The sequence below is a fragment of the Anolis carolinensis genome, unplaced genomic scaffold (genome assembly GCF_035594765.1).
Source record: "Anolis carolinensis isolate JA03-04 unplaced genomic scaffold, rAnoCar3.1.pri scaffold_13, whole genome shotgun sequence".
Taxonomy (NCBI): domain Eukaryota; kingdom Metazoa; phylum Chordata; class Lepidosauria; order Squamata; family Dactyloidae; genus Anolis; species Anolis carolinensis.
The window spans coordinates 8,367,848-8,387,839 of NW_026943824.1; the positions used below are offsets into that span (position 1 = coordinate 8,367,848).

The 19,992-nt window shown below is 39.2% G+C and overlaps 2 protein-coding genes across 2 annotated transcripts in view; one reads left to right on the forward strand and one right to left on the reverse strand.

The window, feature by feature from the left end:
- Positions 1 to 19,992, reverse strand: part of lmtk2 (lemur tyrosine kinase 2) — a 136,649-nt gene that overhangs the window by 112,005 nt on the left and 4,652 nt on the right. The window lies entirely within an intron of this gene.
- On the forward strand, positions 6,422 to 18,935 carry LOC100563106 (parvalbumin, thymic CPV3). The gene is made up of 5 exons (XM_003227640.4): positions 6,422 to 6,674; positions 8,786 to 8,852; positions 12,049 to 12,181; positions 12,777 to 12,886; positions 15,175 to 18,935. The coding sequence occupies exons 2-5, from the start codon at positions 8,792 to 8,794 to the stop codon at positions 15,198 to 15,200; spliced, it is 330 nt and encodes a 109-aa protein (XP_003227688.1). The 5' UTR covers positions 6,422 to 6,674; positions 8,786 to 8,791; the 3' UTR covers positions 15,201 to 18,935.

Here is a 19,992-nt window from a genome sequence, read left to right on the forward strand (position 1 = left end):
TCTACACCAGGGGTCCCCAAACTAAGGCCCGGGGGCCGGATGCGGCCCATTGAAGCCATTTATCCAGCCCCCACGGCACAAGGGCAGAAGGGGGTTGGGCTAAACGACCCAAGGGGTCACTTCTTCTCTTACAACCATTATTATTATTACTGTATTATAATAATTATTATTATTAAAATTGAGGCTGGATGGCCATATGTCAGGGATACTTTCTTGTGCTTTCGGTGCACAGAGGCAGATGGGGGTTGGACTAAATGTCTCAAGGGGTCTCTTCCAACCCTCTTTATTATTATTTTATTATGACACAGCAAACAAGATAGATATGCTGGATTTCATATCACAAAATCACAAGTCGAACACTTCCCAAGTGTCTAGGACTGTGTGATGTATTTTCGGATGATGCGTGCAGATCTCAGTAGGGTGGCCTTTTGCAGTTGGCAGATCGTGATTTTGTCAATGTCTATTGTTTCCAAATGCCGGCTGAGATCTTTTGGCACAGCACCCAGTGTGCCGATCACCACAGGGACCACCTGCACTGGTTTCTGCCAGAGTCTTTGAAGTTCAATCTTATTTTATTATTATTATTATTATTATTATTATTATTATTATTATTATTATTACTATTAACATTGAGGGTGGGTGGTCATCCATCAGGGGTGCTTTGCTTGTGCTTTCGGTGCACAAAGGCAGAAGGGGATTTGACTCAATGGCCCAAAGGGTCTCTTCCAACCCTCTATTTTATTATTGTTATCATTATTATTATTATTATTATTATTATTATTATTTATTGCTCAGTGGCCAACTATAGTTCGGCCCTCGAACGGTCCGAAGGATCGTGAACTGGCCCCCTGTTTAAAAAGTGTGGGGACCCCTGATCTACACACACACACACACACACACACACACAGAGTGATAGGTTCAAGTTATAAATGGCTTGAAGGCACAAAAAAACAATTCATTCCTCTTTATCTAGTCCACCTGTACTTCTGATATGTTCCAGTGATTTTTTTTTTTCCGTGTCAGGAGCAACCGGCGTTGCTTCTGGAGTGAGAAAATTGGCCGTCTGCAAGGATGTTGCCCAGGGGATGCCCGGATGTTTTGATATTTTACCATCCTTGTGGGAGGCTTCTCTCATGTCCCCGCATGGAGCTGGAGCTGACAGAGGGAGCTCATCCGCGCTCTCCCCAAGTGGGATTCGAACCTGGCAGCCTTCAGTTCAACAACCCAACCTTCAAGTCCCAAGGCTTTTATCCCCTAGGCCACCGGAGGCTCCAGTATGTTCCAGTGATGACTGGATTGAGGTAGCAGTTGTAGTCCGTTCAAGCTCTAAGTTTCTTTGGGTCTATAAAAAGACTTTGGTGTTGTTCAAACAGCAAAACCCCAAGGCTGCAATGAGGAAAGGGGAAAGACAGGAACTTGGTTGAAATGAATGCCAGGAGGCTTACGGGAAATGCAGAATATTTTACCAGCAGCAACTGGGAAGACATCGTGCCCACAAAAGAACAGAATATTGCAACGGTCCTGATTTGGCAGAGACAGAAACAGTTTGCTGCCATGTACAGTAGAGTCTCACTTATCCAACACTCGCTTATCCAACGTTCTGGATTATCCAACGCATTTTTGTAGTCAATGTTTTCAATACATTGTGATATTTTGGTGCTAAATTCGTAAATACAGTAATTACTACATAGCATTACTGCGTATTGAACTACTTTTTAAGTCAAATTTGTTGTATAACATGATGTTTTGGTGCTTAATTTATAAAATCATAACCTAATTTGATGTTTAATAGGCTTTTCCTTAATGCCTCCTTATTATCCAACATATTCACTTATCAAACATTCTGCCGGCCCGTTTATGTTGGATAAGTGAGACTCTACTGTACCTTCAAATCATTAGTATGGAGACCTCTTGGCAATACAGTAGAGTCTCACTTATCCAACACTCACTTATCCAACGTTCTGGATTATCCAACGCATTTTTGTAGTCAATGTTTTCAATATATCGCGGTTTTTGGGTGCTAAATTCATAAATACAGTAATTACTATGTAGCATTACTGCATATTGAACTACTTTTTCTGTCAAATTTGTTGTATAACATGATGTTTTGGTGCTTAATTTGTAAAATCATAACCTAATCTGATGTTTAATAGGCTTCTCCTTCATCTCTCCTTATTATCCAACATATTCGCTTATCCAACGTTCTGCCGGCCAGTTTACATTGGATAAGTGAGACTCTACTGTATCTGTTTAGAGAAGTTTTGTCTTTGCCTTCCTCTAAGGCTGAGAGAATGTGACTTGCTCAAGGTCACCCAGTGGGATTCCAAGACAGAGCAAACTCTTTTTTATGAAGTGCAACTGAATTCAGAAGAGGAGCTGGCAAGGGGGCAGCACAAATAACAGCATCCCTACTATTAACCAGAACATAATGAAACCTGGCACCAATGCCAAGGCCACTCCAGCTTTGTTTGAACTGCCTTCTGCTTTGTGTCTTTGACTCATCGCAGTCAGGCATCAAGAGTGACGGCGCTTCCCAAAAGTCAGCGGTTTAAGACAAAGAGGTAGCATTTAGCCTGCTAAATAAGCCTAAATGCATTTCGTGTTCAGATGTGTGTAATTAAGAGGATCTTTTTTATTAGTGGTCTTGGTCCCGGATGATTTCATGCATTCTAATTAAGGCAGACAGAAAGCCACGCTTCAAATGAAGAGTGTCATCAATTAATAAATAAATGCAAGTAACTGTAGATTGCCACCTGTATCATTATCCAGAAGTATTGCCTTCGTTCTGAAATGCAGTTCTTTTTAGCTTTCGTAACCAACCTTTCAGATAGGACTGGTATCACTTTGGAGTGTACTTTGGCATCCGATTTCCGACTTAAAGGGCACAATTCTCAATAGCCCTTGTGCAGTGACATCTTCATTACCATGTTCCTGCCGGAAACAACTGTATGTTTACAATACAGTTGACTTTAGTTAGTTAATGGTTTTCAAATATATTCGGAGGGTTACAGGAGGTGCTTTTGACATCTGGAAACAGGTTACTCCTCATGTCGGTGTTTTTTCCACAGTGCCTACCCATTATATTGTGATCTACTTTTTTTTAAAAATAGTTTTTATTTAATTTTTAAAAAATTCATACAATAATAACTTTTATCTCATAGCAGATATATAATGTATTATACAATACTTGCATTATTCTTTTATCTATATATATAAAAGGGTAATGAAATTTCGGCCTAGGACAAAACAACAAAACTAAACACCCCACAACCTCGAAAATTGACAGCACAACCCCTCATCCACGCCTCTAGGTTGATACAACAAAAAGAAAAGAAAAAGAAAGTCCTAATTAGAGGGAGAGGAATAATTGTTTTTATCCAATTGCTGCCAGTTAGAAGGCTAAGCTCTGCCCACTTGGTCTCCTAGCAACCCACTCAGCCCAGGGGACAGGCAGAAGTTCAAAAACTTGCAAATGTGAGTAGATCAATAGGTACTGCTGCAATGGGAAGGTAATGGTGCTCCATGCAGTCATGCCGGCCACATGATCTTGGAGGTGTCTACGGACAACGCCAGCTCTTCGGCTAAGAAATGGAGATGAACACCAACCCCCAGAGTCGGACACGACTGGACTTAATGTCAGGGGAAAACCTTTACCTTAACTACCACCAATTCCTCAATACTTTATTTCCCATACCACCATACTTCACCACAGCAACGCGTGGCCGGGCACAGCTAGTATCTACTGTTGATTTATATCTACAATGTTAACATTTGTCCATCTATATTTCTTCACCACTCCGTATCCCCCCTCCCACCCCGAGCCACTTCTTATGTATTGTCTAATCAAAATCTCATTTCTTCCTGAGGTGGTAGCCCTCCATCCCTTTTTTGGAGTCCTTTCTCAATAAATTTCCCCCATACATCCTCAAAATCATTTTTTTCCATATCCCTTTTTTAACTTTTAATTTACATGTTAGCTTATCATTAATTGCCAATTTCCATACTTCCTTATACCATTCTTCAATCTGAACATTTATTACTTTTCTCCAATTCCTTGCTATAAGCAATCTTGCTATCTATATATATAAAAGAGTGATGGCATCACGGCGACCCACAAAACAACAAAACTACAGGCCCCCCAACCTCAAAATTTGACAACACAACCCCTCATCCACTCCTCTAGGTTGATACAACAAAAAGCAAAGAAAAATAAAGTCCTAATTAGAGGGAGAGAAATAATTGTTTTTATCCAATTGCTGCCACTTAGAAGGCTCTAAGCTCTGCACACTTGGTCTCCTAGCAACCCACTCAGCCCAGTGTTAATAAAAGAATAAAAATAAAATAAATACAAATAATACAATAAAAACACTAAAAAATTAATACAATAAAATACTATAATAACAAAATAACTAAAAATAATACAACGAAATAATAAAATATAATAAATAAAAAAGATAAGTTACAATAAAATTAATTAAAAAAATACAAATAATGTCAAATAAAAATTCCACAACAACTTTTAACCAATACCACCACCACTTTGCCACAGCAACGCGTGGCCGGGCACAGCTAGTTGTCAATAAATTTGTTATTGCTTCTTTTTCTTTCTTTTTTATCCATCTTATTGTTATTATAACTTGATAATAATGCAATACCAGGGCTTCTTTCCAATTTGATGTTCATTATATCCTCTATCTCTTTAAATATTTTATACCAAAATTTCCTTACATATTTACAATCTACTTTTATTGCTATTTATTGGTTTAATTTTTATCCTTTCTGTCTTCCTAAAATGTGACACCTATCACTTGCATTTTAAAGGAGCTACAATTTACTGTGAGATCTGAACCAGAATGCCATCAGTCTTAAGTATGATTAATTCAAAGGAGATGGTTTCAAGCTGTGATATATATGACTCCGGAGATCAGGGTTTGAATCTCTGTTGAGCCATGGAAACCTACTTCATGATCTTGAGCAAGTCACACACTCTCAGCCTCAGAGGCAAAGACAACCACCTTCCTAATAAATCTTCCCATTAAAACACCATGATAAGATTGCCTTAAAGTTGGCATAGGTCAAAAACTGAAGACATGCAAAAAATAACAAAAAATTGAAGTTGGCTTATTTCAGTCATTCCTTCTTTAAAAACCAAAGCGTCCGGCAATGGAAAAGAAAACCTTGAGGAGCATCTATACTGTCGAATGAATCCACTTTAACTGCCATGGCTCATTATTATGAAATTATCTGGTTTTACAAGGTCTTGAGCCTTCTATGCCAAAGAATGCTGATGTACACCAAACTACAAATCCCAGGATAGCACAGCATTGAGCCGTGACCATTAAATTAGAGATAATATCATCAAATTGGAGCTCCAGGCGCCCCTGAAGCAGATTCCTCTTTTGCTTTGGTTCAATACTAAGATTACTATATTGCAGCAATCTAATGTGCATGTTAATTTTGGTGAGGTAATTTAGCCAAAAAGGTGAGCATTAGATTAAATATGGTATTTTGCCAGACCTAGGAAAATTTTAAGTTTGCAGCAATAGCAACGAATGGCTTCCATGTCATTGGGATGGTGAACCCACCCCAGGGCTTAACCCAAGTATGAAACAATCTCTTCAATGTGTTATCTCCATGGAGGATAGGATCCATAATAATAATATAATCTATATATATAAAAGGGTAATGAAATTTCGGCCTAGGACAAAACAACAAAATTACACATCCCAGAAACACTAAATTTGGCAGCACAACCCCTCATCCGTGCCTCTACGTTCATACAACAAAAAGAAAAGAAAAATAAAGTCCTAATTAGAGGGAAAGGAATAATTGATTTTATCCAATTGCTGCCAGTTAGAAGGAGACCCACTTGGTCTCCTAGCAACCTACTCAGTCCAGGAGACAGACACAGTTAGGCCTCACTCCACACTGCCTATAAAATACAGATTATCTGATTTTAACTGGATTATATGGCAGTGTAGACTCAAGGCCCTTCCATATAGCTATATAACCCATTTATAATGGACTTAATGTAAGGTAAAACCTTTACCCTTTACCTTAACTATCGCCAATTCCTCAATACTTTATTTCCCATACCACCAGACTTCGCCACAGCAACGCGTGGCCGGGCACAGCTAGTAATAATAATAACTTTATTTTTATACCCCACCCCATCTCCCCGAAGGGACTCGGATAAGCGTCTTTAAACTTTAGACTAATATTTGGTGAAAATCCGTCAGCTAACAAAACACCAGCCACAACTAGTCAAGAGTCCAGCCAACTTCTGGGTGTGAAACAGAGAAGAAACCATCTTGGCTTTCACTTCGGGCGGCAAAAGGTCTTGGGCCACTTTCGAAGCCAATGCCTTCATTTCCTGCCTGCAGTTCTTTCTACAATATCATACTTGGGTTTAAATCGGAGAGGAAAGAAATCCAGTTCATTAGTTAAGCAAGACATTTGAGCAGGGGCTCAAATTGAGCATCTAATCCATGAAAAGGTAACCCAAGAAGCTATTGTCACCTTTTGAAACCTATATAAATTGGGCAGGTGACTGGAAGCCAAAGGTACAATTCTGCCGGAGATCAATCCAGCTCTTTTCCTTTGTTCCCTGGGAACCATTACAAGGGGACCAACCGGCCCCAAGGGCAGAAACATCTTGTCCAGCTCACCAAGAAGTAAGTACTCAGATGCCTCTTTCACATTCACTTATTATCTAATGTTTATTCTGTGTTTTCCCTTTTGCCTGTTTGGAGAAACCACAAAGAAGCCAAGCCAGAACAGAGGGGCAGAAACATTTGTGAATGGAAGAAATCGGTATCAAATTCTAAGAAAAAAAAGTCTGCTGAAATATTAGGAAGGACTTCTTGACTGGAAGGTGGAGGACTCTCCTTCTTTGGAGGTCTTTGAACAGAGGTTGGGTGGGCATCTTTTGAGAGTGCTTTAGCTGTGTATTCATGCTGACAAGAATTCAAAGTCCATTGGTGATCTTTCAAATGCAATGTTTCTCGAAGATGGAATTATTAACTTTTACTTACCAGAATCTGTCCAAATGCCACAAGAAAATGGAATACAGTAGAGTCTCACTTATCCAACATTCTGGATTATCCAACGCATTTTTGTAGTCAATGTTTTCAATATATCGTGATATTTTGGTGCTAAATTCATAAATACAGTAATTACTACATAGCATTACTGCGTATTGAACTACTTTTTCTGCCAAATTTGTTGTCTAACATGATGTTTTGGTGCTTAATTTGTAAAATCATAACCTAATTTGATGTTTAATAGGCTTTTCCTTAATGCCTCCTTATTATCCAACATATTCGCTTATCCAACATTCTGCTGGCCCGTTTATGTTGGATAAGTGAGACTCTACTGTAATTATATTTTTAGTGAACGCATTCTACATTCGGTCTGGATCTGTTTATCTAAAATGTACATTTCAAAGGCATAGTTCTTGGTATCTCTCAGCTTGACAGAGGATGCAAGATGATCAGATATTAAGATAGGGTAGGCTCAAGAAGAGAAGAAACCTTGTTAATTTCCAAAGGTCTAGCCATATTGGTCTGCTCCAGCAACTCAACACAGGGTGCATCTACATTGTAGAATTATTGCAGTTTGACACATTAGCTGCCACTGTTGAATCCTGTGAACTCATGGGATTTATAGATTTCTGGGTTATTAGCCCTCCATAACAGAAATGAGTAAAGACTTTCTAAAACTGCAACTGAGGCTGGATCTATACTGCCACATCATCCAGATTATCAAAGCAGATCATCCACATTATCTGCTTTGAACTGGATTATATGAGTCTACACTACCATATAATCCAGTTCAAAGCAGATAATCTAGATTTTATTTGACAGTGTAGAAGGGGCCAGTTGTTACTCTCCGAGCTTCGTGGGCTATAGCTCATTCCAGAATAAAGACATGCGATATTCAATGTGTCAGCCCTTAAGATGCTACAGAACTCTTTTAGAAGTTTAAATAGTGTGAACAAAGTGACCAGTTACACATAAATTAAAAAAATATATACAGTAGAGTCTCGCTTATCCAAGCCTCACTTATCCAAACTTCTGGATTATCCAAGGCATTTTTGTAGTCAATGTTTTCAATATACAGTAGAGTCTCACTTATCCAACGTAAACGGGCCAGCAGAACGTTGGATAAGCGAATATGTTGGATAATAAGGAGAGATTAAGGAAAAGCCTATTAAACATCAAATTAGGTTATGATTTTACAAATTAAGCACCAAAACATCATGTTAGACAACAAATTTGACAGAAAAAGTAGTTCAATACACAGTAATGCTATGTAGTAATTACTGTATTTACGAATTTAGCACCAAAATATCACGATGTATTAAAAACATTGACTGCAAAAATGCGTTGGATAATCCAGAACGTTGGATAAGCGAGTGTTGGATAAGTGAGACTCTACTGTATCATGATATTTTGGTGCTAAATTCATAAATACGGTAATTACAACATAACATTACTGCGTATTGAGCTACTTTTTCTGTCAAATTTGTTGTATAACATGATGTTTTGGCGCTTAATTGGTAAAATCATAACCTAATTTGATGTTTAATAGGCTTTTCCTTAATCCCTCCTTATTATCCAAGATATTCGCTTATTCAAGCTTCTGCTGGTCCATTTAGCTTGGATAAGTGAGACTCTACTGTACCAAAGAACTGGTTTTGTTAGAGATCTGGTTTTGCTTCTCTTCTGCATCTGGCATTTCATTTCACTTGCCTCTTACAGCACTTTTATTCTTTCTGGAACAGATTAATATGAGCCTCAACGACCTCATCAGCCCTTCCGACCTTGCTGCTGCACTCAGAGACTGCCAAGGTAAAATGACTGCATATTGTTGCTGCTGTTGTACTTCAGAAGTGTTGGGGTTTTTTGGAAGCACTTGCCAACTTATAGTATAGGTTTTCTTTGGCAAAGAAAATACTCAGAGGTGGTTTTACCAGTCCCTTCCTTGAAAATCCAGCCTATAATGCCTGGTATTTATTGGTAGTCTCCCATCCAAGTATTAACCAGGGATGGCCCTGCTTAGCATCCAAGAACAGGGGGGATATGACACCTTAAGAATATTGAGGAAGGAAAGTCAGAACAGAGCCATTCAGGCCTTTCTGGGACTTCTTAAACTTTTTCCCTTTTTGCCCAATAAATTCTATATCTATAAAAGGGTAATGAAATTTCGGCCTAGGACAAAACAACAAAACTACACATTCCAGAAACACTAAACTTGGCAACACAACCCCTCATCCATGCCTCTACGTTCATACAACAAAAACAAAAGAAAAATAAAATCCTAATTAGAGGGAGAGGAATAATTGTTTTTATCCAATGGCTGCCAGTTAAAAGGCTACGCTCCGCCCACTTGGTCTCCTAGCAACCAGGGGACAGGCAGAGTTAGGTCTCAATTAGGCCTCTTCCACACTGCCTATAAAATACAGATTATCTGATTTGAACTGGATTATATGGCAGTGTAAAAGGCCCCCCTGATGGCACAGTGTGTTAAAGCACTGAGCTGCTGAACTTGCGGACCAAAAGGTCCCAGGTTCAAATCCTGGGAGCGGAATGAGCGCCCGCTGTTAGCCCCAGCTCCTGCCAACCTAGCAGTTCGAAAACATGCCAATGTGAGTAGATCAATAGGTACTGCTCTGGAGGGAAGGTAATGGCACTCCATGCAGTCATGCCAATGGCCACATGACCTTGGAGGAGTCTATGGACAACGCCAGCTCTTCGGCTTAGAAATGGAGATGAGCACCAACCCCCAGAGTCAGACATGACTGGACTTAATGTCAGGGGAAAACCTTTACCCTTTACCTTAACTACCACCAATTCCTCCATACTTTATTTCCCATACCACCAGACTTCGCCACAGCAACGCATTGCCGGGCACAGCTAGTAGATATATAAAGTAGGTATGCAAAACATTTACTAGTAATAAATAATAAAGACATTATTTCAAAGCAATTCCATGGTGAGTATGTATAAAACCATTTATTAAAGATGAAAGCCGATTTGCATTCTAGTGAGATGGATGCGCTTAATTAAATCTTGGCTGAGCATTTGATACTACAGGATATTGAGTCTCTTCAACGTTTTCCAAGGTGATCAATACCTTGATTTTATAATCATTGGTACTTTGAATGGCATTAATGTCCCCCTTTTTATGAAGTACAGTGGAGGCATTTGCTGCAGAGTCCACTGTAAAGACTGCAGATTGCTGATAACAGATTTGTGTAAATGCCTAAAACAGTCACTAGGTGGCATTCAGAAACTTTTTACTGTTGCCAAATATTTCGCAATACTAACATTCACTTATAGTGACTCCATATGGGATCATTACCCCATACAGTTTGGATGAATGCAGTTTGAATGAACACTGACACTGTCTGTATAATTTACATTATTTTAATGTACACTGCATTTCAATTTGGTTTGATATAAACTTTAAAATGTTCAAAATTCCATTGAGGCATTACATCTTTCCAAGGAGGAACTTGTATCTCTGGGTTTTAGAATTTGGCATCCATATGAGTCTCCTTCTGGAGAGATTAATAGGGGGTATAAATAAATATAATACAGTAGAGTCTCACTTATCCAACATTCACTTATCCAATGTTCTAGATTATCCAACGCATTTTTGTAGTCAATGTTTTCAATACATCGTGATATTTTGGTGCTAAATTCGTAAATACAGTAATTACTACTTAACTTTACTGCATATTGAACTACTTTTTGTCAAATTAGTTGTATACCATGATGTTTTTGTGTTTAATTTGTAAAATCATAGCCTAATTTGATGTTTAATAGGCTTTTTCTTAATCCCTCATTATCCAACATATTCGCTTATCCAGCGTTCTGCCGGCCTGTTTATGTTGGATAAGTGAGACTCTACTATAATAATAATAATAATAATAATAATAATAATAATAATAATAATAATAATAATATCTAATGGAGAGTTGATGTTACATTATTAGGCAGCAGATTTGGTCAAGTAGCCAATGCATATTTCTGCCGGATGCTCAATGAGATGAATGTTCAATAGTACTAATGCACAATATTGTAACTAAAATACAAGAAATTTTGAAAAAAAATCAGCAACTATAAAAAAAACCAGCAGCAGTGGAGTACTCTGGTCTCCATGTATTTGGATGATATTGCAGATGGAACCACATAGAAGTTCTTCTTAATGTTCTGGCGGAATCTCCTTTGCTGTCATTTGAACCTATTGCTCCAGTAAATCCTACTCTCTTAGCCTGGACACAAAAGTGCAATTGCAATTGGATAATAATGACAGCTCTAACCAAAACACATAAGCATTAGAAGTTCAGAACATAGCATAAGGTTTAGCTGTGTTGATGCCGCAGATATGAGATGGGCTTACAAAAATGTCTTTGTAGTTATATCTAACTATGTGGGTATGTTTCCACCTGTACTTCTGATATGTCCCAGAAACACGATATTCTGCAGTTATGGTGGCTAGTTTACATGCATGCAAGCAGTTGAGTGAAAGGAAGCATGGATGTGCGGAAGAAATCTAAATGTCACTTGTGACCACAACTGAGGTCACCTAAGAATCTTTAAATGTCTCTAAGGTGCATCTAGAAAATAAATGCCATTGGACATCACTTTAACTGCCGTGGCTTATTGCCATAGAATCGTGAGAATTAGTGTTTTATGAGATACCAACACTGTTTGGCTAAGAAAGCTAAAGGCCTTGTAAAACTACCAATCCCATGATTCCATGGCATTGAATCATGACATCTGAAGTGGTGTGAAGCTGCATTAATGCTGTCGTGTAGATGTACTCTAAGGGCCCTTCCACACAGCCATATAACCCAAAATATCAAGACAGATAATCCACAATATCTCCTTTGAACTGGATTATCTGAGTCCACACTGTCATATAATCCTATTCAATGTGGATTTTATACAGCTATGTGGAAGAGGCTTAAATCTAAATAAATTGCTGTCTTCTGTCCCTGGATGTCTAGTTAACAGGAGCTTTCTTTTTCTGTCTCAGCTCCAGATAGTTTCAACCACAAAAAATTCTTTCAGCTCACCGGCATGGCCAAAAAGAGCAGCAGCCAAGTGAAGGATATCTTCCGGTTCCTGGATAATGACCAGAGTGGCTTCATAGAGGAAGATGAACTCAAGTGAGGCATTTCCTATTTTTCATTCTTAGCTTCCCTTTGAAATGGCAATGCGATGCAGTGGTCAAAGCCCTGCAGACATCCCAGGTCGAGGGGGACAGTCCTGATTCACCCACTGCCATCCCACTTTATCAGCTAGTTTTAAAAAGTTAAAAAAGACAAGTGCTTTTCCTGTTCATCTGTCACCGAAATGCGTGACTTACTCCATAAGCCATGGTTCAGACAAATCATGGTTTGTCGTGACAATCAAATGCACCTCCTCCTAGATAAGCCATGAGATACCCCATTGTGGTGCTTGTGCAGGGATCGCTCACTTTCCTAAACTCTTTTATCAAAAGAGATCCGCCTTCCCCTTCCCACATACAATTTGGGTTATCTCGGTTACTGATTTATTTATTTATTTACATCACTTTTACCCCGCCTTTCTCTCCGAGGAGACTCAAAGCGGCTTACAGTAAATAGGCAAAAATTCAATGCCTATTCATATAAAACAATCTACAAAACAATGCTAAGAAGCTTTCACGTTGCATATGATTCTTCTTCTTTGGCTATTTTTGTTTCCTTAGTTCCCTGTTGATTTTCCCCCTCCTCTCACTAGATTTTTCCTCCAGAGGTTTGACAGTGGAGCCCGAGTTTTAACACCGACAGAAGCCAAATCGTTGATGGCAGCAGCAGACCATGATGGAGATGGAAAAATAGGGGCAGATGGTATGTAACCTCCTCCAGTCCCTTCTCTTTCATTTTCCCTTCTACCTGATCGTAAGAAGCTGTTTGGATGCCATCTATATATATAAAAGAGTGATGGCATCAGGGCAGCGGACAAAACAACAAATCTACAGGCCCCCCAACCTCGAAATTTGACAACACAACCCATCATTCACAGCTCTAGGTTGATACAACAAAAAGAAAAGAAAAATAAAGTCCTAATTAGAGGGAGAGGAATAATTGTTTTTATCCAATTGCTGCCAGTTGGAAGGCTAAGCTCTGCCCACTTGGTCTCCTTGCAACCCACTCAGCCCAGGGGACAGGCAGAGTTAGGCCTCACTTAGGCCTCTTCCACAGATTATCAGATTTTAACTGGATTATATGGCAGTGTAGACTCAAGGCCCTTCCACACAGCTATATAACGCATTTAGAATCTTATATTATCTGCTTTGAACTGGATTATCTTGACTCCACGCTGCCATATAATCCACTTCAGTGTGCATACTAAACATAAAGACAACCATACAACAGACATTCAATACCACCACTACCTCAACAATTTCTCACCAACACCACTAGACAACGCCACAGCAACGCGTGGCCGGGCACAGCTAGTCTTTATTTAGGACCCTTAAGGACAAATGGCCCAGCCATTTCACACAGAGATTGCATTAACGCACTCACACCATATGGCCGAATTGCTTTAGGATGGGGCTGTCATTTCCCCAGCTGCTTTAATTCTTCCCGCACCACTGGCTGGATATGTGTGTAATGTGAGAAAAGATGGCTGGATGGACTGAAGGGGTGTATAAACATACAGAGATGGGGGCTAATGTTTGTGGCAAAGAATGCAGGGTGACATGACTCCAGCTCTGCCCAAGTCTGGTATGTAGTGGCTGAAACATGACCCCCAGGTTAAGATGGCCTGTATTGGAATTCAGCATTTTCCTTCCACCCACGGTCACTTAAAATGGTAACCTAGATCAGATGGGTCAAACTCAAGTCCCGTGGGCCAAATCTGGCCTGCCATGTCATTTTATGTGGCCCTCCTCCAGATACTGGACTACAACTCCTATATTCCTCATCATTAGACATCATGACTAGAGCTGATGGGAGTTGAGATACAGTTTGTTCTGTTTAATCAGGATAGTAGAGTTTGGATTTAGATACAAGGCTTATAGAAAGGATGTCTGATTTTAAGATGTCTTTTAACTTGTCCCCAACCTCAGAGTCACAAGTGGCGTTGGGCTGCAGTTCCCATTATCTCTAGTAATCAAAAGTGATGGGAATTGTTGTTCAGTACCATCTGGGGACCTAAACTGGGTTAAAACTAAAGAGCAATGACCACTATGTAAAAATATAGCTAGCCCTCTATATCCATGGATTGTCCATCCATAGATTTAATGGCCTTTTGAAGGCAACTATATGGCAGATGGTGCCCTCGATGAAAATGAGTGACACTCCTGACCTATATGTGGTAATTGTACTAGCAGATGATAGAAAGAAGAGTATATTTTTACAAAGCTTCTAGAATGTCCACAATCAATACAGGAAACTATCTCATCCCAGCACAAACTGGCAGCCAAGATACTGTATATACTCAAATATAAGCCTAGTTTTTCAGCCCTTTTTTAGGGATGAAAAAGCTTCTCTTGATTTATACTCGAGTAAGGGTCCTGGCCGGTTTATATTCAGCTCGACTTATAATTGAGTATATAGGTAATTGGAGTTGGACAGTCTTATTAAAGTATTATTATCATCTTAAATTGCAGTTTTATTTAAACATTCAAAAACATTTAACCTACTGATGCCTCAAATAATGTAATTTTATTAATATCTATTTTTATTTTTGAAATTTACCAGTAGTTGCTGTGTCTCCCACCCTCGTCTTATATTCGAGTCAATACGTTTTCCCAGTTTTTGTGGTAAAATTAGGTGTCTCGGCTTATATTTGGGTCGGCTTATACTCGAGTATATATGGTATATGTACTGATGGTGAATCAGGACTGGCCATTTCCTAGACCCCTTTTACACTGCCATATAAAATCCAGATTTTCTACTTTGAACTGGAGTATATGGCAGTATAGACTCATATAGGTCAAAGCAGATAATGTGGATTATCTGCTTTGATAGCCTGGATTATATGGCAGTGTTGAAGGGGCCTTAGTCCAGCACCTGGAGAGCCCTAACTTGCCCTCCTTCTCTGCTTTTACCATGTCCTCTTGCTTTTGCCTGGGGAAATAAGCAACTGCCGGCAACCAACCAATTCACCTTTTCTCCCTTTGGTGCAGAATTCGTGGAAATGGTACACTCCTAAGGCGCTGTAAACTGTCATGCGGTGTGGACCAGATGATCCATTTATAGCAGATGCCGTCTCCAAAGCTTGTAATCCCAGGAATCCTTTGTTAATGTTGTTTTACTCTTGATTGCGTGTTACTCGTTCATGGGTTTACACTAGTTAATAAATGTGTTTTCGTGCTAGTGTAGACCTTGATCATCATCGCAGCAGTCCCTATGCTGAAAAATAGATATGTACACCTACACACTATGTTTCTTTCTCCTGTTCTTCTTCTTGGTTTTTCTGGGTGGGGAGCTTATGTGGCCCTCCAGAAGTTCATGAACCACAGCTCTCTGCAACCCAAAGCAGCATAGCAGACGGTGAAGAAAGCTGGGAATTAAAGTTCCATGTCTGGAGGGTGACACAGTTCCTACCCTGCGCTCAGAATTATCTCAAAAGGTGTTGAAGGAATTGGGTTGTAGAGTCCAGTCTCAAATTCTTGCTATTGCACCAATAACAAGCAATCCACAGTTCGCTTGTTCTCCCTCTTCCCCTCTATTGAGACTTGTATTTATATTCCATCTTCCTCCAATGAGTTGAAGGTGGTCTATTCAGATCTCTATTTGTCTTCACAACAACCCTGTGAGGTAGGACAGTGAAGAGAGAGGGACTGGCCTCAGGTCATCCAATTAGTTTCATAGCTCAATGGGGACTTGAACTTGTTAGTTTTGGCCTCTTGCTTAAACAGGTTGGACTTCTTTGCAAGACCTAAAATTTTCTAAGTGATTGTCTCATGGAAATGGCATCCTGTACAGGTATATCTCACCAATATGCTGAGCTACATTCCAGACCATTTCTATAAAGCAAATGTTAGGCATATCTCACTCATAAGTGAGTTAAATTCCAAACCATTGCTATAAAGCAAATGTCAGGCATATCTCACTCATATGGTGAACTAAATTCCAAACCATTACTATAAAGCAAATGTCACCTTAAAGTGAATCGCAGCCCTTCTTATTCACTTCCTACAGATGCCGATACACACGTTACACGATCATTTATTGAGTGCTTAATAGAGCTGGGCTTTTGCAAGAGTAGCGATAATAAATAAAAAATATCAAAATATGGTACTGAGATAAATAGTGAATAAATGTTATAAACCGGATTGGCTAACAAGGTTGTTTCATTTAAAAGCACCAAATTGGTGGAATGAAGCACCTCAAATTAAGCACCTAATGTGAGGTATGCCTGTAGTATAGTCCCTCTAGAGCCGGTCTTCTACTGTAGGAAAAACTAAAAAGAAAAACAGTTTCACTACTCAATATGTCTTGGCATTGAGAGGATGTCCCTAAATCATGCAGCAGAGTTTCTCCAAAGCTTTTTTGTGTTATGGATTAAAAATAATAGCAAAACGAAATGGAATATACAAAGTTGCCCAAAGTCAGTTTTTTATTTTCATTTAGGATAAAATGAAACCAAGCCAGGACATAGGCTTTGTAATGTGGAAATGACATAAGAATTGTTTGTTACATTTCTATCCTGTCCTTTCTCAGGGTGGAGTTCATGGCTTTCTTCCCCATTTATCATCACTACAGCCATGCAAGATAGGTCAGTCTAGAGAGAGATTGGTCCAAAGCCTCCCAGGAAGCCACATGTCTTTTTTAGTCTCTTCTTTAGTCTTAGGTGTCATCTTCATTTAGATTTGAAGCTATTGGGTCAATTAACTGGTGGATTCCACCGATTAACATCTAGTTTCATTTGTTTTCACATAACTGAAGATAAGAGTCTGGAGGTGTACCTATGTCACCTCTTCATTCCCATAAAAAATACAAGCCACTTCCTTCTTGTAAAGTGAACAGTAAATCCTTCCCATTTAAGAGGAAATGAATGTGGATAAGAGTCCAAAACCAGAAATTTCTGAAAATCCTCTAGGAAAATATTCATTTCTATAGTGAAAATTATTTGGAGAACTTTAACTTCATTCATCATTTTTCAAAAATGAATGCTCTGTCACTAAGGCCCCTTCCACACTGCTATATAAAATCCAGATGATCTGCTTTGAACTGGATTATATGGCAGTGTAGACACATATAATCCAGTTCAAAGCAGATAATGTAGATTATCTGCTTTGATAATCTGGATTATATGGAAGTGTAGAAGAGGCCTGACTCAAAACAACATGATCTGAAAGTTAAACTACACACTAGATATGCCTCTTGGGGTTTAAAATCCCTCCAGTTATATATTTTTTTATTTTTTTACTACTCTTTAAGGCCCCATCTACACTGCCATCTTATTATATATCTTGAAGCAGGCTCTGGTCTGTGGAACCCCTATTGCAGTTTTTTTTTTTTGCATGATTTATTCAGGGTTTGCTACTGCATTTTTTTTTCTTGGATTGGAAGAATGTGACTTGTCCATGATTATTTTGATGTTTTTCATGGCTGGGCAGGGACTTGAACACTGGTCTCCCAGAATCCTAGTCCAGCACTCAAACAACTAGATCATGTAGAATCTTTCTTTCCAAAGAAACCCTATTGTGGGCATTTCTTTGAAAAGAAAAAAGGTGGGTCGGATTATGAGTGCTGGTCTTATTTACTTAGATGTAAAAATTCAAAAGATTTTGAACTGCACAAGACCCTTATAGACAGAAGAAATTGTGGATCTGCTGCATGTTTTAAATCAAATTATCAAAGAGCAATCCAAGGTACTGAGTCTATTTGGGGGAAAGGATTTAGCAGTTTCAATAGAATCTTGAAAATATGGTCTAAAACTCCATATCAGATTCTTTATTGCACTACCATTTTACTGTCAGAGATGCATTGTCATCAGGAACATGTTTCCTGAAAAACAGGTTACATTAATGTAAATAGCATCGCACTCCCAAACAAGCCTTGTCGGACTAAGTGGGACTCATTTTTCAGCTGATTTCCATCCTGGCTTACGAACATATATAAAATGCAATTCAGATAGTAATATTCCCCAAACAGTTGTGAAGAAATACCCAGCTAGAAAAAGGATTCTCACTCATTTCTCATTCATAGTTATTTAAAATAAGAGCTTAAATGTAATAACAAGGGGCTACTAAGAGAACCAGTGTAACCGTTTAACCAATTTCCATCTGAACATTAAGCATGATCTTATACTAGGCCGCAATAAATGGTGGCTTCCATCTTTGTGAGCCTCAAGTCTGCTCCAGATTTCCATCCAAACTGTAAAGGATCTATCCAAAGACCAGAAGTCCAACTCTCCCCAATAGGCTCAGCAGCTTATTCTGTTCCAGTAAAGTTTAGACTAAAAGCTGTAAGAAAGTCCTTTTCTCCCTGACATGGGCACTACCAGGAAGCCCTAATAGCCTTTCATTGGAGATAATAAAATCATAAAGTTGGAAGGGACCTCAAAGGCCACCCAGTTCAACCCACTGCCATGCAGGAAAAGCACAACCAAAGCACTCCTGACAGATGGCCATCCAGCATCTGTTTAAAAGCCTCCAAAGAAGTAACTTCCACCCAACTCCAAGGCAGAGAGTCCCACTGTTGTCCTAACTCAAACCTGCAACCTTCTGCATGCAAAAACATGTGCTTTATCGCTGTGCTATGGCCAAGGGAAGGGGCAGAAAGACCTTGACCGATTATCTCAGCAATGAAAGAAAGAAAATGTACGAAAAACAATACAATGTTGTTACCCATTTTCAACGATGAAAGAATGGCCATTCAGAAGAGTTTTTTCTCTTTTGCGTGTATTTTTGGCAAAATAAATATTTCCTCAAGACTGTGTTTGTCTCTCATTGCTGTCACATACTACTACTTCTTGGGATGAGAAGAAATTATATTTCAAGATTCATGTGCAGAAATAACTTGGCAGACTTAGGCGCCATCTTCACTGCCATATAATCCAGTTCCTGATCCCAGGCTATCTGCTTTGAACTGAATTGTATGTCGGTGTAGATTCATATAATCTAGTTCAAAGCAGATAATGTGGACTATCTGCTTTGATCATCTGGATTATATGGCAGTGTAGATCCAGTCTCATATAATCCAATTCAAAGCAGATAACCTGGGATCAGATATTGGATTAAATGGCAGTGCGGATCCAGCCTTTGATATTATGAGTGTCCTTACATTGTAGAATTAATGCAGTTTGGCACCACTTTTACTGCCATGGTTCAATGCTATAGAGTCCTGAGAGTTGCAGCTTTGATGAGGCAGCAGCACTCTTTAGCAGAGAAGACCAAAGATCTTGAGGAAACTACAACTCCCAGGATTTCATTACATTGAGCTATGGCAGATAAAGTGGCATCAAACTGCATTGATTCTACACTGTAGATGCACCCTTAGTTAGTGCAGATCCCGGAGTACATTTTTGGATAGCAATCCTCAGAAACTCCCAGCAACCATGTTGGTTCAGGGCACAGATTGTGGGGACAAGGGTTATAGGAGGACTGAGTCTCCCTTTTTGCAACACTTGCATAAGAAGCAGCACTGGACAGCTGGCTACTAGCTTCACACTTTTGCCAATGCTTTGAGACCACAGGCTATCAATGAAGAAGCTATTTGACTCTGTCAGCTGAATGTGTTTATAGCTGTCAACTTTGACACCCAGAATGACTTATGGTTGCTGTGCACGGGTTTTTAGGGTTACGCCTGATATTCTGTAACCCATGTAACTGCTGAAAATAGAATTTGGAAGCACAGCCTGCAACCTCTAAGGCACTCTCTCTTCCTGTTAAATAGAATATTACTATTTTAACTACAGACCATGCTTCATTGAAATTAACCAGCTACAATTAACTACTTCCAAGCTATTTCCAACTAAGACGAACCTATCACAC

Excerpts from the sequence above, each read along its gene's own strand:
- LOC100563106 (XM_003227640.4), top strand. The coding sequence starts at position 8,792 with ATGAGCCTCAACGACCTCATCAGCCCTTCCGACCTTGCTGCTGCACTC. Across the intron at positions 8,853-12,048 it reads TGCACTCAGAGACTGCCAAG|CTCCAGATAGTTTCAACCAC; the intron begins GTAAAATGACTG and ends TTTCTGTCTCAG. Across the intron at positions 12,887-15,174 it reads TGGAAAAATAGGGGCAGATG|AATTCGTGGAAATGGTACAC; the intron begins GTATGTAACCTC and ends CCTTTGGTGCAG.